The sequence below is a fragment of the Anopheles gambiae genome, chromosome 3 (genome assembly GCF_943734735.2).
Source record: "Anopheles gambiae chromosome 3, idAnoGambNW_F1_1, whole genome shotgun sequence".
In the NCBI taxonomy this organism is placed as follows: Eukaryota; Metazoa; Arthropoda; class Insecta; order Diptera; family Culicidae; genus Anopheles; species Anopheles gambiae.
In genome coordinates, this window is record NC_064602.1 from 11,997,501 (window position 1) to 12,022,565 (window position 25,065).

Here is a 25,065-nt window from a genome sequence, read left to right on the forward strand (position 1 = left end):
TCCCTGACACACACACACATCCACCGTACGGCCAATTGGTTAATGAAATGAATGAAGCCGACCCCGGCGCGTAGGGTTAATTTAGCACGGGTGAATATGGCGGCGGGTGGAGGCGGGTGGATGATGGTGTAGAAGTGTTGATAATGTGGTGCTGAGAATGTCAAGAATGCTATCTGCGGCAGGCGCTCCCTCCCTCCAACAAATGCTACGCTGCCGCATCCTAAACGCTCTAGCCTTGCTAGCCTTAACGTGTGACTACTGGCGCTGGACGGACGAAACACACACACACACACACACAGATACTTAATGACATACCACGGCAGCGCGGTATCGGTCCACTCCAGTGTCCGTTCGGTTCACATTCCAGCCCGGGCGGGCCGCTTAGCCGGTAGCCCCAGGCACAGCGGAACACTGCCCGGCCCCAGGCGGACGTGTTCAGCTCGACCAGGCTGAGGTGGGGATCCTCCAGGAACAGCGGGGGACACTGGATCGGATGACAGGTGGGCGTCGGTGATGACCAGTTTCCTAGATGATGCAGAAGAGCGCAGGGAAGCGGGAAAAGAAAGGGAAACAAGAGAGACAAAGTTATGAGAGAGCGATGGAATGGGTTTGCGAGAGGATAACGTTTAGCAAAACTGCGGTACGGTGAAGGATTATTATTAGCCCCACACTAACAAAGTCAGCGATGAACGTGAGAAAATTGATTATAATTGAGATAGAACGGTTAAACGAAGCGTCGTGTCATAATCTTCCTTCGTACATAGATGCGTACGGAGATTTCAGATAGGTTCAGGTAGGTATTGTTTTAACTTTTACGTTAGACTCTATAATGGAAAGTATCTGCTTCAAATATGTGGTTTGTTTGTTTGGTTATTGTTTTTATTATTTTCTGGTAGCTAAAATGTACAGAAAACTTGTTCGTAACTATTACTGGATGAAGTAACTCGAACAGGAGATGATTTTTTATTGAAGCGCCTGAATGTATGCCATATTTTGAATTTATCTTTTTATCACGATGCTACTACCATCGTTCTGTGTGAGCGCCTCAAGGTATGCAAACAAAATATGTTACTGTCAAAAAATACTTATAAAATTATATTTCAGTATAAAATTTTAAATTGTATCTAAGTCAAAACAACCCCTCGTCGGTTCTCTGCTTGCATTGGCTTAGAGGCTTGTGGGTTACTTTTTTGCTCAAATATTTCAACAATATTATTGTGGTGTACTTCATGAGTAATCAACTTGTGTTTTGCCTCAAAACTAGTAAAAAATAAAGTCATTTAACATATTGCATACTTTCAGGCGGTTTTCCAAGCCAAACACTGAGTAAGTTTCCAATGTGAAAAGCATTATTTTTTATACATAGAACAATGTATTTCAGGTATTATTTCATATAATTTAACAGCACTAAATTAATTTCTCTATATCTTTAAGCTAAATAATAACTTAAGGTTTCTAAGACTATATCCACTTTTCCTTTTTCATTCGAAACTGAACGTAATGAATAAATGACTTCAATGTTACTAATGTTTTACTTTGTGCGAAATTACTTAGTTCTGGTCGCAGCATATTTTCATATTTTGTAAATATTAAGAGGGCTTTCCGTTGTAATTCATGTAACATTTTATGCATACTATTAATTCTAATGCAATATACTAATCTGTGTTTAAGGGTTTCTATTTTCTCACAGAATTCACAATTCGGTGAAGCTACCATTTTCCATTCGAATAATTTTTCTATACAAGGAATGTTGTTGTTTATGAGGTTATAATATGTTATTAATCATTATGACATGTGAGCTTTTGTAACCATCTCTTTAGAGCAGGGGTCTCCAAACTTTTCAGATCGCGGGCCGCATTGCTTCACAAATAACGTTGTTGAGGGCCATTTTGACGTTACCTTTAGAATGATTGAAAGTTCAAATCCTGTTTTGTTTAGAAAATACTTACTGAATGTATCAAATTTATTCTGTTTCTTGTATTGAATCTTGATTTTCATCTTTCAAAAGTAAAAACATATATTTTGATTAGTTAGTGAAAAAATAAGCTATTAATTTAAACCTTTAAAAACTCATCGCGGGCCGTAGTTTGGAGACCCCTGCTTTAGAGTGTTAAATAATGCTAAAAGCAATGAAAACTGGCTCGGTAAACAGCTGGTTTATCTGTTCCCAGATCGCCTGAATGTATGCAATGTCTTTTCATATTTTACTGTTTACTTTCACACTACTACCCTTGACGATGAGGCTTAAGCGCCTACATGTATGCAATATGGTTAGTTATTAACTAGAATATCAATTTTAACAAAAAAAAAATCAATTCTCAAAGGAAGATAAAAATGTAAATAAAAAAATGCATGTATAAAAGGAAAAGAGGCATGGTAAATAACTAATATTTCAAGGGCTATTAATCCTAAGGCCAATTCAAGCATACAGCCTACCAAAGTGTAAATTTTACTTGTGCTCATGTTTTGAAGTAAACGTATGCGGAGGTTGATGTTAAGTAATGCTTAAAATTCGAATCTGAAATTTGTTCTCTGCTTCACATCTTTACAAATTGTATTTTGATTGCAGTTTTTGCACATGCATCTAATTGATTTCATTTCATTTTCATGAGTTTGACTACGAAAAAGTATTTTTTTGTAATTTACAGATACACAATGCATCTTTAATAAGTATGAGTAAAATCAAACCGATTAAAGCTGCTGAGACTCAGTCTCATCTGTCTGTATGACAGCACTCATAGAGAATTGCGGAGACGGTTCTACAGCCTGTTCCAATGATTCCGTATGAAAACTATTTCTAACAATTTCAGAACAGCCCGGAGGCTAGCAATAACACTTCTTCCGACAAATTATGACGCACAAAGCGACAGAAAGTTATGAAATCGAATCCCCCCCATCGGTAAACGGTTAACTTACCGGAAGCGAGACAGGTCGCGTTGGCCGTACCCTGCAGCATGTAACCCAGGGGACACCGGTACAGCGCCCGCTGACCCAGTTTGATGCCCTCGAGCCGCAGCGACAGCGGTGGGTTCGGCTCCGTCAGTGCGGCACACTGGGACACTATTCAGGGACAGAGGGAAAGAATGACACAAACCAAAAAAGAAACGTTTACGAGCAAGAAAAGTTAGCGTTTTGTGTTTGCTGATTGGCGACACAAAGAGTCCCCCAGAAGGGGGTGGGGGGAGAGAACACGTACCGGCCACAACGATGACGATACTGTTCGTTAGCCCACGGGGGGAGGCGCACGTGTACGTGCCCGAGTCCTGATTCTGTATGTCCTTAATCGTGAGCCGATAGCGAGATGCCTTCTCCTCCGGTACCGCTGACCAGCCTGATGAGGAAAAGGAACAAAAAAAACGGAAAATAAATTTCCCTTCGGAAAAAACCGCCCCCTAACCGCCCGAAGGTAGGCAAATGTCGATTCGGGCGCCACCTACCGGTGAGATACTGCCGGAACCAACCGGTCCAGGTCCATTCCGGTGAGCCGCGGCGGCGCGGATACATGCAGTCGAGATGGATGGTGCTGGTCGGCAGCACGGCCAGCACGCCCGACGGTTCGTACGCGGCCGACCCAACGCCCACCTTGATGCGGATCGATGGTGGACTGTCGTCTGTGGATGAAACAATAACATTTTGGGGGGGGGGGGGGGGGGGGGGGGGGGGCGTGAAAAATTGGCACATAATTTAACGTTCGGTGAAGTGTGCAGCTCAATTACCAGAGTAATTAGTTAGCAGCGTCGTCGGTACGCAGGACGGCATCTTCGGTGCCCACAGCCCGTTGGAGCAGAGGACCTTCGACTCGCCGAGCAGCTTGTACAGGCCCAGATCACGGCACCGTGCCTGGAGCGTGTGTCCGTGGGGCAGATCCCAGCCGAGTGTCTGCATGGGGAGTGGATTGGAGAGAGAGACAGAGAGTGAAGATGGGTTCAAGCGTGAAGTAGCAGCACTGGCGCTGGTTCATTTACTCACCACCGACACGTTCTTGTAGCTCAGCAGCAGATGGGGCGGGATGTGATCGACGACGCACCGCTTGTACAGCGGCTCGAACTTGAGCTGGCCGTGCTCGTCCTGCTCGTGCTCGTTCATCGCGCAGAGCGGCCCGACCCAGTGGCCCCGGATGCACTGGATCTTGCACAGCCGGTGCCCGCCGAGCGGTCCGACCTCGCCCGGGAAGCGCACCTCCGACACCTCCCGGAACTGGTGCAGCTCCGGGCTTTCGTCGACCTCCTCGCTTTCCTTGTCCTCCCGGTCAGGGTTTTCGGCCGAGTCGGGTAGCGGCGGCACGTAGCTGCCATCCTCATCGTACTGCCCTGTAAGTGCGCGTGGGGGGAGGTGGAGTTGGGGCGAGTTAAAAATCAGAAAGTTCACAGTTCCTGCCACAGGTCTTGGGGCTTTGAGGGTGTGTAACGCGCTTGTGTGTGTGTGTGTGTCTGTGTCGAGGTTACTGTGCTTGAAGCAGGGTGAACACTTCAAGCACAGAAGGCACTCTTTGGAGGAAGCCCTGTCTATTCAACACAAAACAGACACACACACACGCACACAATAGGCAAAGGTGGTGCAGTGTGAAGCGGTAGAATTTGGAGGGGGGTGCAGGTGGCGGACGGAAAATGATTTTCTTGCAAAAGCAGCGCAAGCAAGCGGAAAAGCAAAGCCATAATGCCAATCAACTGGAAACCGCAGGAAACGTGGTGCAGCAGCCCTCGTGCTCGTGCTGCGCCTGGCAGCGGCCGTATGGAGCCTTATGGTAAGCCTTACTTCATAAAGAAAACACACACACATAGAGACACATGAACGCATTTAATAAGAACACAAGTGCATTGGGCAAAGATGATAGTGGTGGTGGTGGTGATGGTAGCCGCCGCGCTTGAATCTACCGGAAGTCGAGTGGATGCAGTTGAGTTGTTGAAGAATCGGGACTAACACGCTGTGCATCTCAATGAGCCGGCCCGCATCGCATGGTGGGGAGTGGAATGAGATACCCCTTCCTCGATCCTCCCTTCCCTCGCTGTACAAGAATCGACGGGGGCCAGGATACGGCTTCATTTCCCGTAAGATGGTGAGAAGATGTGAAAATAACGCTTTTGCAAAAGCGTTCCGTCCCGAAAACGATCGCGCTTTCGGCACGCTCGCCTGCAAGGGCCTGTGTGGTGGCTGGTACAGTGTGTTCCGAAATGGAGGCATTAACCAAAATCCACGAATAGTTAATGATAAGATAATTTTAGTAGCGAAACATTTGGCAACGAAAGAATAGCAAAAGGCTTGATGATCCTATTGGAATGCAATAAAGTACGACTTAGCTATTTCATGAACTGATTTTTTTTTAATTTGCCTGAAATAAAGCAATCCTTCAACTGTAGGAATACATTTATTAAAAAAGTAAGTGTAATAAAAACATAGCTTTAAATACATAATTTATTGATCATACGACAGTTTCAACCAGATATTAACAAAAAATTAGGAAATATATGATTTTTTTATTATCTAATTTTGAAAATAAACCATAAAAAATCTAGAAATTGAAATTGTTCTAATTATCTAACACTTTTCTAAATGCAAATAGTACATTTCTGCCCATTTTCAATCTTTACTATTAGAAAAAGAGACTTTTATAGTATTTGACTGGATGATGAAGCCAATAAGATTTTTTGAATATTTGACTTAGAGAGGCCAAAATCCCATTTGCACAGTGTATTACATTACAGTGTTACATTAATCTTGAATGAATAATACATTTGGACATTGGCGATTGGCAAAAAAGGTAGTGAAAACATGTTTGCGTATGTAGAAAATAGTTCAAGAAAGAATTATCCATGACTTTTGTGGTTTTATTTCAGGTATGCCTTATAAAGCAGAAGTTGCGTAAGTTACGCAGTTCTCAACCAAAAGCTTGGGTGATCTAACTTTGTCTAAAATTTACACTTCTAAAAGCAAATTGAACTGACCAATGAAATATCAAATGCAGAAATTATTTTATTATGATCGCATTATTTATTATGATTTACTGTGTATAACCACTAGCAAAAAAACCCTTCATTTAACGCTGGTGTCCTCGGAACGCATTAGCCGCATAACTCGGGAGCAAACTGTTAATTGCAAATTAAAAAAAAAATCATCTGTTTCAGGACTCAAACACAAACATAACCATACACATACTGATACTGACACATACTGACAAATTCCGAGTCATAAGTGCCATTAATTGTCACCATATTGAAGAATAACTTGTTTGCCTTTTATTATCCTGTTTATTCGCCCGAAGGTATGCAATGTCATGGTTTTAAGTAAATTACTCTGGATGTGTTATGGAGCAAACAAGGCTACCTTATTTCGGAACGCACTGTATTATTGCAAGCGTGGAGCCACGTTGTGTGTGCGTGTGTGTGTGTGTAGAGCGAAAATGGAGACCGGAAGCGTAGGTGCAAGTTCCTGCGAGATGAGGCAAATCAGGCGAGTTTGACGAATGGCGCGACGGAGGAAAAAAGCTACCCAAATGCAAATGTAGAAATATCGCAAAATACTACACATTGTACGTGCGCCAGTGCATCGTTGCGTGCATTTATGAGTATGTGTGTGTGTGCTCGGATATGTATGTGTGCTATGGGGTGCAATGTATGTGCTCGCACGCTTTCCATCTAAACTAAAATCACCCGCTACGAAGCATAATAAACGAGTCAAAGCGCGCGCAAAAGCGTTGCACCATTCGGCCCCTATCGTTTGAACGTCATCGGTGGCGTGAAAGTTCAGCTTCAACTTTATTTCATTGTGATAACCAATTTTATACAGCTCCACGCAGATTTGGAGCAGGGCAGAATGTATCGGGCAAAACGGGAAGGGAACAATTTGGAAACGTCTGAAATAAAGTTTACTTTTTCGGTCGCAGTTTGTTACGAGGGCACGTCGTGGTGAGTTGCGAAATTGGACGCTAATAAAGTACGCATACCCAGGCAAAAGCGAAAACAGACAGACACACACACACCTACAGAATGTGTTAGAAGCGCAAAAGCATACAGGTAAACATAGTGCTAGGAATGCAGGAACGGGAAGCGACAACGACAACGGAGTGCAGCAGCGAGCATCACCCGATGGGACAAGGACGAACGCGGAGCAGCGGGTGCAGATGCAGATGATGCAGGTGTGCAGGGGCTAGATGGATGCACACGTACAGGGTGGGCTTTGAGCTCGTTTTACATACGGCCCCGATACGATCGGGGCGTGTCAAATTGCAGTCTCTAATTATGGGAATTTTGTTTTTAGCCCTAATTACACTTCCTGCTACACACCTCAAACAATCATTAGCCTAAGAATTAGCATGATTGATTTAAAATTACTATACTTTTTTATCGACATCAGACATTCTGAAGCTGAATTGCATCTTGTTATGTGTATTTTGACACATTAAACCTTTTTATTTCTGGCAATAGAATTATTTCATTAAAGACAAAACACCTGAAACAGTGGGTTATGGGTAAAAACTTTAGCTAGGTTAGTGTTTCTGTCATCTTTTTGTATGTACTGTCAATTAAAACATTAACTGTGGTTTTGCTTGATAGGTTGCTACGCTATTACTCTATAACAAACGTTTCTAACTTTATGAAATATCCGAGGTTTTGAGGTTTTGAAATTTGAGCCCTAGTTAAAAGTAGTCATATTGAATCATGGTATTTTGTCCTTCGAAACATACTGAAAAATGTGATGTTTTTTTTTAAATACTAGAAAAAACGTTACAATAAGGAATGAACAAACAAAATAAAAATAATCTATAAACAAACACAACGGTGAATACAAACAGACAGCGATGTCGAGCTGTTTACAATCCTGAGGTATGCAAAAATGTGTTTTACAATCAGAGATGTATGGAGGATCATCCATAAATTACGAAACGCTGCATCTTTCACCGTTACGTTTTTCGCCTAACGAGAAAGTGTAAATGCTCGATAAAACCTCTCTTAACGAGTAAAATTTATCATAATCATTAAAAATCTAGTTCGTGCTGCAAAATATTTACATCAAATTCTTAAAGGCGATCGAAAAAATTGAAAAAAAGTCAAACATCTGAGCAATGAACTATTCCTAGACACAATCTGATGAAATAAAGTTTTTTTGCAGCATTTTTATTTTGCAGCAATTCAATCGGTCACTTTAAACTGTTGACTCAATCATTGATAAAAAAATGGATGAATAGTAATGGTAGGGAAACATCTTGCAATATATTGGTCTATGTGCTGAGACCTATGTGCATTTATACTCGCTCATTCGTGGTCCTTAAACCAACTGTTTCACTTCGCATACAAATTACAATGGAAAGAGTCTATCGCATAACGAGTGAGTCACTGGTACGGATTAAACTCGCTGTAAGGGGTTCCATTGTAATTCAATAAAATAACTATTTTACAGTAAATTTAAAAATGATCTCACCCAGGTAAGGGATGAGAGGAGTGTACAAACTCGTAACTGTTCTGTTTGATTGAGAGTAGTTGCTTCTAGTGTTATATTTTACTACACAAGGAGGAGAAGTGAAAAAAGCTTTCATAGTCGACGTTACGTAGTTTATGAATGACCCCATAACACTCATTTTTGCAAAAAGACTGGAATGCGTACAGAACGAACAAGTTTGCTGATATCAGTGAATGAAAGAAAACATTCCTGTGTTCCAATATCATTAAATAAACAGAGTTTTTTACGTCTAAAAGTCCTCATTCTATCTCGTGAAAGCTGCCCAGATCATGACAAATGTCAGGAACTCAGTAAAAAAAACCTTTTTAAATTATGTTTTATGAGTTCTGCCTTCCCCCTTCAAACTTTATTCATTTGAAACCTCTAGCAATGCCTATTGAAAACTACAAACTGATTAATATGGGTATTGATTAGAGCTTTGCAACATATACCTCCTGTTATTATGTTAGTACTATGCTGCGAGAGCTGGAGCTTGCTCGCGAATTTGTTGCTAGTAAGCTTTACACAATGCTAACAAGTCAACAGGTATTACTTCAAGCTTACGCGAGTACATACGTAGCTGTGATGCAAATTGTATTTTTTTGTGCGCATTTTTCCTCTTTCCCTCTTTCCAATAATTCCCCCCTCATATCAACCACCCTGTACGCGTGTGTGAAAATTGTTTCCGGTATATGTGGGATTTTTGTTTTGTTTTGCTTTGTTTTGTAAATATTTCAATTTAAACTTTTTTTCTGTTGTTGCTGTTCCTGCTCCTCTCCCGCTTCAGCAGCTGGCGTATATTGCCCTATTGTCCAATCTTTTACGCAATATGCTGACTAATGGCGAAAGCGGTAGTGCTCCGGGGTAAGCGTGATCGCGGGACTTGGGTGGTGATGTTTTTTTTTTTTGTTTTGTTTTTGTTTGATCGGTTGAGCTCACCTTTGTTGGCATTGCGACTAATACTCTTACTGCCACTGTCACTGGCCCCCTTCGGCCGGCTGAGCGCACCGGTCGCTTTGCCCGACTTGCGCTTCACCCGGACCTGGCCCCGGCCACCCCCGCCCGGCTGATGCTGGTCACCGCCACCTCCGGCAGTACCGTCCTCGGCAAGCTCGACCGCTTCCAGGCCGTCCGCACTCGTTTGATCTGTTGGTGGTGGTGGTGCGTGTGGGGGAAAGGTGGATGGACGGTATCGGTTGGTTGGTGGATTGATTTTTGCTTTGATTTTCACCATACTCGGTACACACCCGTTGCCGTGTTTTTGTTTTGTTTTGTTTGATGAGCTTTTCTCTCATTTTCCCCTCACAACGCCCCGAAACGGATTTACTCCCAAGCGGTGCTCTTTTGTTTCCCGACTCAACTTTCCGCTTCCGGCTGTGTGAAAGCTTCTTTTTTAATCCATCGTGCACCTATCATCAACTATCGCCACACATCGATCGCTTTGCATTGAGGATCAAACACACACGGGCACGGTCGTTGGAAAGCCTTTCGAATGGATACGTGTGTTTGTAGTGCTGTTTTTTCTCTATTATGGGATCTCAAATATGGGATTTTTTCCCTGTCAATCATTGCGATTTTTACTCCATCAATCACGGTTGTAAAGTTTCATGTTTGGCGAATTTTTACAACAAACAAACAAAAAACGAATAACTATGTCACATGCCATCTTCAAAGGATAAATTAACAATAAACGTTACCTTTCAAATGAAAGGCTTCAAATCGAAGCCATGTTTAATTTGCTGCATCTGATGGATCCTATATTCAAACATTACAAACGGTGTGCAATATTTGCTTAACTTTTCCAATATTTTATGTAACCTTTTTCATGCTGAATCTTTTGATATTTATAAAAATACCTAATATTGGGGCCTTTCACGATACTAGCCAGCTTTTTTATATGGAGTTTGACAGTTGGCCCAATACAATATCTTGTTTTCATTCATTCTACGGTGCATTAAAGAGATCAGGTGGTGGAATCTAGAATCAAGATGCATGTAGACTAGGTGATCTCATAGCATGTGTTTAATAACCAAATTTAAACGTCACTTTTTGACAGGACCGGTGAAAACTTTTGCTCATGCTTTATGGTATCTTGACGAATACACAAAACACTCACAAAATCTTCATTCAGAAGCAGAAGTGATAAAAATCATCCTTCAAAATTCATACACCTTGGGATAAGCCCACCTGCATATTATACCCACATTGATAGCTACTCCAAAACTAAAAAACAATACTAACAGCTGATAGGTTGAATTTTCAGCCTACGATCTTATAAGAGAAAGGCATAACTTCTATTCTGCATAATAGGAAAATATTTAATCAAAAATGCAAGTCGTCTAATCCAATAGAGAATTGGAAAGACAAAATAATGGAGAGTGTTTAAATACGGAATCATTATACAATTGAATCAAAATATTATGACAAAAACAATTAATTATAGTACCAATACATAACTTTCCGTAAAATGGAAAATCTAAATTTTGACAAAAAATCCTTTTGCAAATAAAACAAATCATAACATATTTTCAGAAAGAGATAAGCATGAAGTGAAATATTAAAGTAGTAAAAAGGCATTTAAACACATTAACATAAAAAAGACGCAGAGTAAAGAATACAAAAAAAGAAAACATATGCAACATATGGTCTAATCATTGAATTATGTCAACAATATCAAAATAATAATTAACATAAAAATAAATATACAATGACCTTTCTGTTTGGTTTGTTAAGTAGTAATAAGACATTTGAATAATTTAAAAAGTGTTTAACATCTCAAAAAAGAATCGAAACAAAAGGAAATACATGATGACTCTGAGCTAACTTTTTTCGAACAAAAGATCAATGGTTGAGAGTCTTAGATGAAGTGAACAAATTGTTAACTCCATACACAAACAATCTAAAGGCTTAAAGGAGTTCATGTAAATACAAAAATGTGGAGGATTATCCATAGCAAAAAGAGGCTATATCTTCGTATAATATCAACGTGATAGTTGAACTAGAAATGGATATCAGGACATAAAAAAACACTAAATTCAAAGATGCATGAATCGATATATTCAATGTAACACATCATGGACACACATATAACCATAGCATAACAGACACACCGATTCCATTTCCAAGGCTTTCCAACGCCCGTATAATTATCCCACCGTGTATACGATTAGCCGAAGCTGCTGGAACTTGTTGAACAGAAGTCAAACAAACCGATTCGATTGGAATCCGTTCAATCCTTGTCAGCAAAACCACCGGTCTGGCCAAATTGTGTATCAACAAACCCGAATCCACATCCACTGTGTTTGCCCAGTCTACCGCTCTACGATCTACCAAAATTTCGCAAGAAAGAGATTTTTAACGAAGCCCTTCCACCACGTCGCACGTATCGTTTCGCAGTATCACCGGCAAGGATTGATCGACTCCGTGGGTAAACCAGTAATACTAAACTGCCTCCTACTGTCGAGCGTCGAATGTGCAGCTATCACAAGTCACTTCTAGATGCAGACTTGCCGAACTTGCTGCCCCGTTCCCAAACTATAATGGAGCGTCGTTACGAGCGCCGGCTACGTGCCTCGAGAGTCGACGAAAAAAAACTTCGTTGGAAAAGTTCTGGTTACCACTTTTCTTTCACTCCCCGCTCCTCGCTCGCTTCATTCATCCCAAATTTTACCCGCGCTGACTTACCCTGCTTATGATGTCGGGCGATGCTCTTGCTGCCACCGTCACCACCGCTGCCCGCCTTGGCACGGCTCAGCGCGCCCGTCGTCTTGCCCGATTTGCGCTTCACCCGCCGGCGGATGATGCTCCCATTGTCGCCCATCTCGACGATGATCTCTTCGCCCTCGATCTCGTTCTTGTCCAGATACTGCCCCGCGTCCGGTCCGTTGTCGGCCTCCCGCTCGTCCACCTCGTCCGCGTCCGGCGCTCCGCTGTTGAGGAACAGATTATCGTACACGCTGTGGTCGCTGTCGTTCTCGTTGAAGATGTTATTGATCACGATGGCCGGCGACAGCTCCTCCAGGTTGAGCAGGTGGTCGTGCGGTCCCGACGATGACCGACGGCGCCGACGGTGGTGATGGTGGTGGTTGTGCTGCCGCTGCCGCTGACTCGGCACCGTCGCGCGCTTGGAACGGGCAGGAAACGAGGCGGCCGCTAAGGATTCGCGCACCTCCGCATTTTGGATGCCCAGCTCCCACCAGAAGGACGTGTCGTGCGAGCCGCCGCCGCCGTGCAGGGAGGAGGAGGAGGACCCACTCTGGCCACCGGTCTCGGCATGGCTGCGCAGTGCGTTCGTACCCGACTTGCCCGCCTCGACCAGCTCAAAGTCGGCGGTGGTGAAATCTTGCGGCAGATAGATCTGCGTCGTCTCGAACGTGACGAACGGGGGCTCGGTGGTAGCGTACTGTTTGCGGGGTCGGGAAATCTTCAAATCCGGCGGTGGGCAACCGGTCGATGTTTCTGAAAGAGATGGGAAATGAAGTCAAAGGGGTTTGTTACTTATGGGTGTAATAAGTTATTTTTGTAAATTGATATTCGATTTTCAGTTGATAGTTGAAATTTACAAGCTTCAAAATCAAATTCAAGTTCAAATCATGTTTAGGGATCAGCTTCTGGAATCAGTTCTTAAAAAGTGTCTTGGTCTATTATTCTACTGGGTCGTTATATATAGTTTTTGAAAGCAGAGAGCAGAGCTAAACCAGTGATCAGTTTATGCAAAAAAGACACTGGGCCAACACCCTTCTATGAATCCCTCTATATTCTAGTTATTCATACGCTAATAATTTAAAATTGGGGCCCTTTCCGTTTTAAGTTCGTAGGCTGAAATATCGGCCTGTCAGCTGTTTGCTTTGTAAAGCAGTTTTCGAGCAGCTATCTAAGTGGGTATAATATACAGGTTGGCTTATCCCAAGGTGTATGAATATAGAAGACCGATTTTTATCGCTTCTGCTTCTGAATGAATATTTTAAGAGTATTTTGTGTATTCGTCAAGCCTCCAGAAAGCTTGTTTGAGCAAAAGTTTTCACCCGTCCTGTCAAAAGTGCTGTTAGTGATGTTCAAAATTAGTTTAAAAAAATGCTATGAAATCACCTATACTATATACACTTTGATTCTAAATTCCACCACCTGATCTCTTTAATACACCTTGGGGTAAATGTAAACAACACCGTGTTTTCGAGCAGGCACTCGAATCTAATTCTAGCCTTGAGGCTAGAACAATCTAGACTGAAAATTGGAGGCTAGTTTTATGTGTGGTTTTGTATAGAGTGTTTACATGATTTCAACCTCCAACTGTCAAACTCCATACAAAAAGCTGACTAGAATCGTGAAGGGTCCCATTATTGAGGTCCCATATTTTTCATTTTCATTTCCAACGTTGACTAAATGAGCCTTACTGTGTGCTATCATTTACTTTTGAATACTATTTTCTTCTACAAGTTTAGATCATTGGTTTTTCTCGTGTTTTTTTTTTGGTTGCTTTGTTAATATTGTGTGTTTGTTTCTGATTTATTTAATCCTTCTTTATTATTTTGCATCTTTACACCTTACTTTAGCCAAGGGCGATTGTAAAAAGCAATAATTTGCTCTCGGTTTCTATGGTTTGCATGTTAAGTCTTTAACAAAATTCTAAATATTACTTTATGGATTTCATCACAGTCAAACAATCAATCTCCATTGGAGAAAAATAACCAGAAAAAGGATATGTTCATGTTCAATTGAAGTATGCTAGACGTTAATACAAATCAAATAATTACATTTACCACATCAGCACATTGCATGTGTGCAATTAATCCATCAATTTAATATTAATTATTTAATTAATGCGCCCCAAAGTATGGTTGATTCAAGCACATGCGATGCATCAATTGCATAGAAATTTAATGCACGCTTACATTGCTGTAACACTTTAAACTGCGGAAATGTAATCCTTTTCATCTCATGAACCTGGTGATGGTATCGTAAAATCCCGCCACAGTGATAATTGATCGAAAATAATTGAAAAAAAACCTATGGTCGACACCGATTGCGATCGATTGCTGCTCGAGTTTAATCTTATTACAAACGATAATAGCGTTTTATTGCGATAACACTCGAAAAAGGGTCCTGAAAAAAGCTCCATAATGAGTGGTTTGAAATTGGAACTAAAATTGTACCACCAGCTGCAAATTTGGCCAATAAATCAAGCACCAAATTTAATGCGAAGCAAACCAAGCGAAGAAAAAAAGCAGGACATTTGAATGTAATTGCTCGACAGGATGTAGGTTGCCGGTGCAAGCCTGCATGGGACGGGTTCGGGTTTCGATCATTAATCGTAATGGGCGAAAAACCACAGCATTTTACAAACCAACAATTTCAATTACTTCGATGACGTTAAGCCCTCGAAGGGTGGGGCGGATGGTTTCGCATTTGTGCGTTTAATAGCGCACGGAGATCAATTAAAACTATATTCTGCGAAAATGTTCGCAGCTCTGTCCCTTTCCCAACCCTGCGTTATTGTGCAAATACCACGCATTTGCTGTACCACTGGTGCAATTTTAGTGACGCAAACTTACATCAAAGCCCAGTTGAATCGGTTCGTTCTGTTACAATGCCCTTCCTCGGTCCGTGTGATTGCAACGTACAGGACCAGCGGGGGCCATTTTTCGAAAGCTTGTGCAATTAAACCGACACCATCCTCTTCCATAAATTGAGCTCTATAATGTATGATTTAAAGGCCCAGACCGAAAGTGCGAGACAAATGGGTTAGTTGGTGAGGGAAAATTAAGCCCAAATTATACGATACCCCCATCGACACACTCATTTAGCCCACTTTACTCGGGCGCTGTTGGTCATTAAACTCGACCACCGGACATTCAGTGGTCGCTGTTTTTAAGTGCAGCGAACCATTCGCACTAACGTGCAGGGCGTGATAGTTATAGCAGATCGATCATAACGTCCACAGCACCGAACTGGGTTAGGGTGCTGCTCTGGCCAGTGTGCAAACGATGAGGCACTATTTACACTCAAATCACACACACACGCAAGTACAAGTCAGCCTAAAACACATGCTATCTCGCTAGTGATTGGTGGGTTGAAATGTTTAACGGAACCTTTCCGCTGGTCAATTTCGCAGCGGCTCGCGTACGCAAACATACCGGGGCAATCTTCTAACGGTACGCGCGATGCGTTTCGCGAAATTCTAAAACCTCCCTTCTGTTTTTTTTATTCCTTTGAGATCGGCAGCATTATTATCCGCTGGTGAATTCATTGTTTCACAGCACGCTTGCCAAACTGTTTGGCGCAAAAGATTGGTGCGCTCGTTTGTGTGCAGTGATATTGCGTTAGGTTGGCGGAAAAGTGCTGCTAGTCGAGAGCAATTTATGGTAAAGGATTTCAAGAATTTGTACCTACGGAATATTGAATATGAAATGTAAAAAATAATGAGCTGGGTCTTCAAACAATCAGCTGATGTGCATGAATTCATTAGGGATTTCAAAATCGAATTACATGGCGATATTGTAAAGAAGGAAAATAAATTGTATCATTTATAATACGATTTTTTTAATATACATTTTATTAAACCTTTTGGATTATATTACAGAAATTATATGTCTTATCAAGAGGTTTTAGAAATCGTTATTTCAATTTGCACGTCAAAACCATTTTCTATTGTCTTCAATATAAAATACAAGAACACATAAAAGGTTTACAACGTAGAATGTTAGTAGAAAAATGATGTTTTTTTTTGTTCTTAGCAGCAAAATGTTGCAAAAAGTAATTAAGTATAATAAAAGCAAGGGACTGTTTTTGTTCGATTTCTAATGTCAAATTAGAAAGGGCGAGCTAGATCTATCAGTTATCGTACATTTGAATGAATTAAATATTTTAAACATTGGCTTATACGTACGTGTAGAAAAGAAAAGGAGCAAAATGAGCATGCGGAGCAAAATGGGCACCGTTTATTTGAACATTATTTCAAAGAAAGGATAAATTCCAATGTTTAAAAGGTATTCATTGGAGTGTTCTATGAACACCACATTTTAACAGTCGAATAAAGTTCATTTTGGTTTCACCGTGTTCATTTGTTGTTCATTCCTGTTAAAATAAACGATCGTCATAACAGTTAACGAATGCTCGAAATTGTATACAGGCAATTACAGGGAAAACATTCGAGCAGTACAATTCAACGACTGTTAATTTGTATCGCATACGCTCTTGACAGTCGTTTGTTTAACGACGGCATAGGACCAGTCGTTAAAATTCCCAAATAAACTCAATGCGTTCGCGATGCCAAAATCTAGCAACTTTTAACGACTCTGCTTAATTTTTAACGACTGTTAATTTTAAACTATTTCTTTCCATTTCTTCTCACTATTAGCTGGCATCGCGAAGCGTCAAGAGCGTATGCGATACAAATTAACAGTCGTTTAATTGTACTGCTCGAATTTGTTTCCCTGTAATTGCCTATATGCGATTTCGAGCAGTCGTTAACTGTTATGACGTTTATTTTAACAAGAATGAACAACAAATGTACTCGGTTAAACCAAAATGAACGTTAAACGACTGTTAAAATGTGTTCATTTATTCGCGATGCCGGCTATTAATTGTACGAACGAGTGGTGTTATTGAAAAATCATCAGCGAGTCATCCCGAGTCATGCACAGACAACATAGTTCCACTAAGGAAAAACGGGTATAACTATAACTTAAAACAACTTATGGATATGGCGCACCACCTTTATCAGGCATCAAGACTACTATCAAAACAGGATTCACCAATCTATTTACGCTTACACATCACAATTCTTTGTCGGATACAAAAGTCGTAATTCGATATAATTAAGCAAAACAACACTAGTTTAAGTTGTAAGAAATGCACAATAAACCACCGTTACAACACCTTGGGCTTGGGAGCAATCGAAAAAGTATTTTTCGAAATTTATGTGTTTAATATCAACAATTTAATACCAAAAATACTAGATCTAATATTAAGAGAAAATATATCCTACCGAAGGGATGATTTAATTTAGTAGATGAATAGAATATTTTATTGCATTTTAATTAATTGTTGACAAATTTGACATTTGTTTACAAGAGTGCTTTAAATTACTTAAATGATATTAAATAATTCATTGTTACAAATACCAAGCAACCTATTCGCCCTACCCAACAGCATTGCAAACCAGCACGCCTCCTCTCTGTAAGCCATCGACACACCTCACCCTATCTAGCAAGTGCATCGCGTTCGCGTTTGCACGCCTTTCCCATGGCACAGCAGGGAAATAAATAGCACTCATTTCATTGCCCTCCAAATGGCCGGGCCCATTTGCATTGACGCACAACCCCGGGTGACCCTTGCACAAGGGCCGCCGCACGCAAAAGGGGGCACCACGGAGGATGTCTCTTTATGAAGCCCATATTTCATCCGAGTGACAATCGGCATCGTTTGGGAATCGCGCCGCGCGCAGTTTCAATATCCGGTCGGCACAATCCGGAGCCGGAGAGGCACACAGGGCCAGGAGCCACCTTGACGCCAGACGGATGACACTGTTCGCTGTACGGCGCACGGAAAAGCGTTACTCGCGGCCGCATGTTTGGTCGGCGTGGAGCCGGGCCCGGTGGATAAATTATCCGTGTCATAAATGAAGCCAAAGCAAAGTTCCACCATACGGTACCGACCGACCGACCGACTCTGTTGCTGACGGTGGTTTTGGCAATTCCAAATTTGCATTTGCCACTAAGCTGCTGCTCCGCGCCGGACGAGTGGAAAATGAGTGGTAATGGCAGATGCGCGATGAGAAATGATTGGTAATAAAACATCAAAGAGAAACCAGCAGCACACATAGTGGTGTGTGTGTGTGTGTGTGTGTGTGTGTGTGTGTGTGTGTGTGTGTGTGTGTGTGTGTGTGTGTAGTGAAGCGAACGATTCCGATTGGCCGGTTGGTTGGGAGATAACTCCAGCGCGGATTATGATACAACAAGGTATTATTCCACAAATAGGGATTTATGTTGCCCGAGAACTTTGTGACGGGGAGGGGGAAAGGGGGGGGGAGTGTTAGCAAACAAAAGAGAGGAAAAAACGAAATCCCCGTGAAACAAATAGGGAAAACAGTCGTCGAGGAGCATTGAAATTTATGCGTATTACAGCAACAGACGCATAAAACATGGGGGTTTCGGGAAGGATCGCGCAAGCAACGAACGAGTGTCGAAAAATGGTCGTATGTTAATGATGGGACAGGACAGTGCACTAAATTGACAAATGAAGATTTATTTCGTTTTATGTGTGGTGGGGAATACATATTGCATTTGATAGGTACAATGAACAATGTATGGCTGATTTCTGTTTGTAAGGATGTTCTGACCAAATGCTTTGAATGATTTCAGGTACGTTTTATAATTAATACTTAAATTATGGTTGGGCTTTCAAACCCCTGATTTACATTTTCATAATTTAAAATAAAAGTAATTAGGACTGTTTGTTAAATTTGAAAAGCAACTTCAATGCAGCGGGTAAATCCGGAACGCATTTAAAGCGCCTTTAAATCCTACCGATTTTAAAGAGGATGCCCGACTGACATACACACACCCATGCAAGCGCTGATAACAGCGGAAAGGGGTCAATGGGTTTTGGGCCAAAGCTCCATATTTTAGGGGATTAGTCGCCCGTAATTATTTCATGTGCTCTCACACTCATGCACGCATCAACCGCGCTGGTATGGGGCGTAATGAATGCTTTCACGCTCAAAGTAAGCTGAATGGTGCCGTACTGCCAGCAATGCGGGCAGATATGGTGGGTCGAATACGCCAACGCTTAAAGGGTAATTTTGCAGGAATGATATTTAGAAGAAGAGGAAGAAAACATCGTTACTTCATTAAACCGATTTGTTGTGGAATTTATTAGCACAAGAATGCACTAAGAGTAAATACATTAAAAACCCAGCTATGAATATTTCAGTAGCATCAAAGCATTATTAGTGCCAGGAACTAAATCAACAAAAGAAGATCAAAGATATTGTTTTTCCATGCATATTGAAAGCAAATATAGTGCGCATATTGTATGTTTATTATTGATACATACTTTCATACGCATTCAATGTATGATATTGATTGAGCAGGGGTGCGATAGTAAAAAAGACTGTTTTCACGATTACATGGATGCTTTGCTCAGTAGTATGGATGAATAGATTAGAGACGATACAGCACCGCAGAACTGTTTAAATTCACGCATAATTGACTCTGATCGATTTGAGTAGAATTCATTGAACGATACATTTAGACTGTAAACTAAATATCAATCAAATTGAGCATATTTTCTGTCTAACGACAGAATTTGTTCATGAAATGGATACACTGGCTTAAGTAATAGAACAATGAAATATGGCCAAGAAGTAAAAAACAGTGCTGCAAAATGTCATGATCATCACGAGATATTCACCAACGAAAACAATGAACATATCCGTGGTAGTTTCATGTTCATTGCTGATACTCAATGAAAGTGCATCATGAAATGCCGAGCGCGACGTACGAGTGCTTGAGTCAAACCTAATACTCTGATTGACAAGCTGAGCTTAATGCCGGCGCAAACATAATCATGATTTTTCCTGGCTGTGAACTGTGCTGCAAAATGCAAATTTTTCAGTCACCAACACTCATGACTGAAACGAAACTCAAATCAGATTAAGTACACGACTGGGATGATCAGAGGTGAGACTCAAACAGTTGGTGGATCAATCACTTGCTTGGTGACATTTTGTTTAGCACCCAACTCTTGGTCAGTCACTTTTGTCACCACATTTTCCATCGGTGATAATCACATTCTTGAAAAATAGTTGGCATGTGGTCCCAAGCAGCCAAATGCACAGAGAGCAGAAGCATCCTTACTCTGGTTTGATCTGGTTTGATGGTCTGGCGAGTCAAACAGAGCGAGAAAGTATGCTCATTTTGTTTCTTGGAATGATCATCGACAGAAAATGTCGCCACCAAGAGTTGGTTGGACAACGTGTCACCAAGCATATTATGGTCACCACTAGTGTTTGAGTCTCACCTCTGATCATCCCAGTCGTGACGCTGACATGATTTTGTTTTACCCGGAATTTGTAATAACTATGTCAGTGACATTTTGCAGAACTGATGACAGTAAAAAAGTCATGACATAGTGACTGACCAAGAGTTGGTTGCAAAAATGTCACGAAGCATGTATTGGTCACACGAATCTTTTTGAGAATCACTCCTGACTATCAATATTGAGTACGTGACGCTGACATGGATTTTGTTTCTGTTCGATTTTTGATGACATTGATAACGACATTTTGCAGCACTGGTAAAAAGTTCTAACCAAAATACGTTATTAGCAATCGTAGTGTTATCAATAAAACACAACACAACACAGTTTAAATAATTGATTTATTTTGTTATTTATATAAAACGAATCTTACAACTCCCAAACAATTAATAATGATGTGTTTTGCCATTCATATATCAATTAAATAATCATTCAATTAATTTTAATTATTTGAACGCCATGGAGGTTTTACAAAAGAGAAAAGGGCATTATGCGCCGAACAGCGACTCTAGTGAAGAGTTTCTGCATTCGTTCAAGGATTATTGAAGTCAATTAACGAGCGAATTAATAGGCCGCGAATTTGGCTGAATCTGCTAATAACGATGTTATCAATATGGGTAGAAAAGGTTAGTCTGTCGTTAGTCAGCGCGGTCACGAATTACATTAACGCGATTTATGGACGTTATGTTGGCCAGCCTTGTAGTAGAGTCACCAACTAGCACAACTTCGCAACATGCCCATCATGGGTTTAAGACCCGAATGGATCGTTCCCCCGATACGTAGGACTGACTATTCTCCTATGGGGAATAAACAAGTCACTGAAAGAACCAAGTCCTACAGGGTGTCAGTGTAGTGGTACATGCAGGCCTTGACCGACATCAGTTGTTGTGTGCCCCAGTGAAGGTAGAAACTGACGTCCTGTTACTATCAGGTTTAACAGACTTTTTTTACTCTTTAAAGACCTGGGATTGTTAAGTTTGGCCTGAGTTTGTCGAAATTCCCAGAACTCTTCAGAGTGATTGCTGGAGTGATATGCTGAAGCAACCAAGACCGATTTTTGGAACAAATACACAACGACTCGGGACAAGACATAAGTATACTGAAACGTTCAATAGACATTGGACATTAGTTCGTTTGAGGAGTATGAAGAATAGTTGTTCAGTCCTTCGAATATTTCTGAATTCATGCTGCTGCTTAGAAGTTGATTCTTAGTACTTCGATATTGGCCACCTATCTAGTTCTATGAAGCCTCGCATGGCTTTCAGAACCCGTACATCTTAATGTTCTCGGTACTGTATGGAAGACAGCTAAAAGGAACCATCGAGAATTGCGCAGTTCTTGCAATATTATGTAAACAGAATTACTTTCAGTTTGAGCATCTATCACACAATCCTTCTTTCAATTGGCACAATTCAGGGACTTGTGACATCGCTTTTAGTGCCGCCTTACCATCTCTGATGGATGTTGAATCGACCATTGGTGCTAAAAACATTAACGCTGCATCAACGTTAATCCATTTGCAGAGCAAGGATATTGTTGGAATCACTGGGTGAGTGCACAGATGCCAAAACTGATGCCACCGAAATGGAACAGATCTTAAACAAACAAACAGTCTCGCCACTGTTCGCCGTGCATCACGGTATGTTTGCATGCTTTTACTGCACACTGTTTGCTCGACTGTTCATCAATAACAAACGAACGGAACGAGAACTGCTCGCCAACAAAAAAAAACCGGGCAGTGCGTTTAATTAAAACAAAACACTTGGCCCCACTGCATTGCGCGCTACCACTTTTGAAGCAATTTCATTAATTTGCACCCAACGTAGTGGGAGCGATAGAGCTGACAGGCAGGGGAATAGTATCTCTTTGTTGTACACGATGATGATGCGCACCTAACACGGCACGACAAAAGGGACGGAGGAATTCAACAACAACAACAACAGGAACGGGTAGGGAACGAAAAAACCAGACCCATAAAAACCTGCTCAATTAGTCGCGGCTCGTAAATTATCCTTCAAAGCAGACAGTGGCACTTCACTCGAATACCTCAACCAAACACGCTCGGATGAGGTGGATGACGTAGTGCAGCAGCTGGTCGCTGCACGTACCCAGCGTCACGCTCGCAACAACCACAGCAGGATACAAAACAAGCTTTCGACTAGAGGAATGCTTTTTTGCTCTGCAAGGACTTCTCAGTCCATCGTTTCCATCCTCCTTCAGAGCACAATTTCAACACCTACCGAGCAATGGTTGTTGTTATCGTGAGAGCAAAAAAGGATGAAACAAAATCAGGGATACCTTCTTGTGCCAAGTGCTCAAAATCCGAAGCTCATTACCGAACTCCGTGCGAACCCACAGCAACGACCGCAGCCGCGTTGTTTGCTGCAGCTCCGATTGCCAATTCCGGTGCAGCGAGTGCAGCGCGTCCAAATCTTGAATCCCAGGGAGGGGCAGCAACAACTACAATTGAAACTAATTGTCCGAACCGGTGTACAACACAACGGGGCGGCCCGTGGCGATAGGGAGTCCTGCGGCAATGGCTTTTATTTTATATTTCAGCAACACAAATGGTGCTTTGCTCAGTGAATGGTGAACCGGTCACGGACACAATGAGGGCCGTGTTGCTCTTGCGGCAGCAACACTTGCCGTCCTGCAACAACTGCAAGACAACACACGCTCTTTTGCACCGGGCGCTGATCGTGTAAGCTCATTAGTCCGAGTACGAAATTTAATTGTTCGAAGAAACAATCGTTTTGTAGCGGTATGTGGGCTGCTGCTGCTGGGAAGGGCCACACGTCCGCGTTAATGTTCGACTCGCTCGCCTCCCTCGACCTCGAAGGCACCAGAGACACGGGGCAGTAATTAAAGTCGAAACGAACAGGACACAAACTTGTCTGCTGCTGTTGCTGCTGCTGCTGGGAGTACACAGACACGTTCCCGGCAGACTGTATAAATGTACTTCGCCGGATGTGAACAATACCGCTGGAGTCAGACAACTGCCGCGCGCTGACGGAATGATGGAATTTTTGGGAAAAGCGAACGCAAAAAAATAAAACAACCCGCCTTTCTTTGTAATCTTCTGCACCCGACTGCACACGGTTCCTAAGCGGCGAAGCAAAAAGCAAGTGTCAAGTGCTGTTACAGCTTTTAAGAGCTTTCTTATAAGAAGCTTGTACGACACATCCCAAAAAAACGCACGTGTAATACCAGTACGATAGATGGAAAACGGTGCTGTAATGAAATATTAAGCCTTGCCCGACAGTGGAGCCACGTGTGATGAGTTTCGCCTTTGAAGAATTGCCATGAATTTGCTACTTCTGCTCGAATGTGAGATACGGGTTTTGCGTCACGAGTGTGCGCCACATGTGTTGAAGAGGTTTTTGGGCTTGTTTTTTATGCTTCTTTTCACAGACACACACACATATTGACCACATGCTATTCGTTTTGCTTATAAAACAGTGTGGTCATTCGTTTTGATGCCTTTTTTCTTCTCCCTCCCACAAACACACACCACAGTACCAGTAAATTCAAAAGTAAATTATGTGCTGGAGGCCCTAGGTTCGTTTAGAGCGCCACCATCGAACGGACATAAAAAACGCCTAATACGAAAGCTTAAAACTGTGTGCAAACATAGTGCCACACATTCGCACATGGGCGCACGCCACGCCACACCATGCGCGGGGAAAATTCATTCAAACCCAGATGGAAAGCCCAGTGCATCAGCTGCTCGGTGTCGGGAAATTTGTGTACTTTTTCCGAAACCCCGTTCACATCACTCATAAAGCCGCATCGGCCACACCGGGTACTGAAATGGGGGGGGGGGTTGCCCTTACCCTTGTACCACTCGGAAAAAGCCCCCACAGCACACACCAGAGGCAAGCACCGGAGAGCCAAATAAGATTGAAAGAAAACATAAACCCTTTTCCCGCGGCATGATTAATGGGAACAATCCGTAAAATGAAATTTTAGCCCAATCCCTTCTTGGGGCACTCCTTCCTCCCCCTGTACTCCCTTTACTTTGTGAATACTTCCCTCCTTCATTCGGGGTAAAAGTTCTCCAATTCCACGTGGCTCGTGTGATTTTTATTCTCCCCCGTGCATGTTGCTGCTGCCCAGGGTGTGCAGCAGGGTAAAAGAGGAGCTGGTGGAAAAAAGGAAATTTGGCCCCAAACCGAAGCAATGCTAATAATAATGTAAATGGAGGAATCCTTTTCCATCCCCCGTTTTTTTTCCAAACCCCCGCACAGAGCGTAGGAAGTAAAGCGTCTGGAAAGTTGAATCATAAAGTTGCTAAACAATGAAGAGAAGGTTGCGAGATTGGAAAGCCTCGAAGGGAAAACAAAAAAAAAAGGGGGGGGGGGGCACATTACCCTTGAACCCAACCCGTCGGTCGGTACAACAAGTTGGGTCTTTGGGAAGTTTGGGAAATGAAAGCTTTCCGGTGCGGTACATCAACGGGAGCCCTCGTCGTGCACGATATACAACAGGGTGGTGGGTGTACGTGTTACGTAAAATTTTGCCCATTTTTCCCCATGCGCTGTCGGGCGTCTTCCGACGTACTTGAGCGCGCACAGACACGGGGAGGGCGAACAT

The 25,065-nt window shown here is 42.1% G+C and overlaps 1 protein-coding gene across 5 annotated transcripts in view; it reads right to left on the reverse strand.

The window, feature by feature from the left end:
* The window catches only part of LOC4578345 (locomotion-related protein Hikaru genki), a 126,931-nt gene that overhangs the window by 6,120 nt on the left and 95,746 nt on the right, over positions 1 to 25,065 (reverse strand). For 4 of the 5 annotated variants that reach the window (XM_061654448.1, XM_061654447.1, XM_061654450.1 and 1 more), the window contains exons 3-10: positions 12,118 to 12,891; positions 9,373 to 9,579; positions 3,970 to 4,310; positions 3,717 to 3,879; positions 3,438 to 3,611; positions 3,197 to 3,331; positions 2,917 to 3,060; positions 316 to 525 (exon numbers count right to left, since the gene is read on the reverse strand). In XM_061654448.1, coding sequence (XP_061510432.1) covers positions 316 to 525; positions 2,917 to 3,060; positions 3,197 to 3,331; positions 3,438 to 3,611; positions 3,717 to 3,879; positions 3,970 to 4,310; positions 9,373 to 9,579; positions 12,118 to 12,891 — 2,148 coding nt within the window. The remainder of the gene's footprint in view (positions 1 to 315; positions 526 to 2,916; positions 3,061 to 3,196; positions 3,332 to 3,437; positions 3,612 to 3,716; positions 3,880 to 3,969; positions 4,311 to 9,372; positions 9,580 to 12,117; positions 12,892 to 25,065) is intronic. The other variant, XM_061654449.1, reaches the window with a different exon arrangement.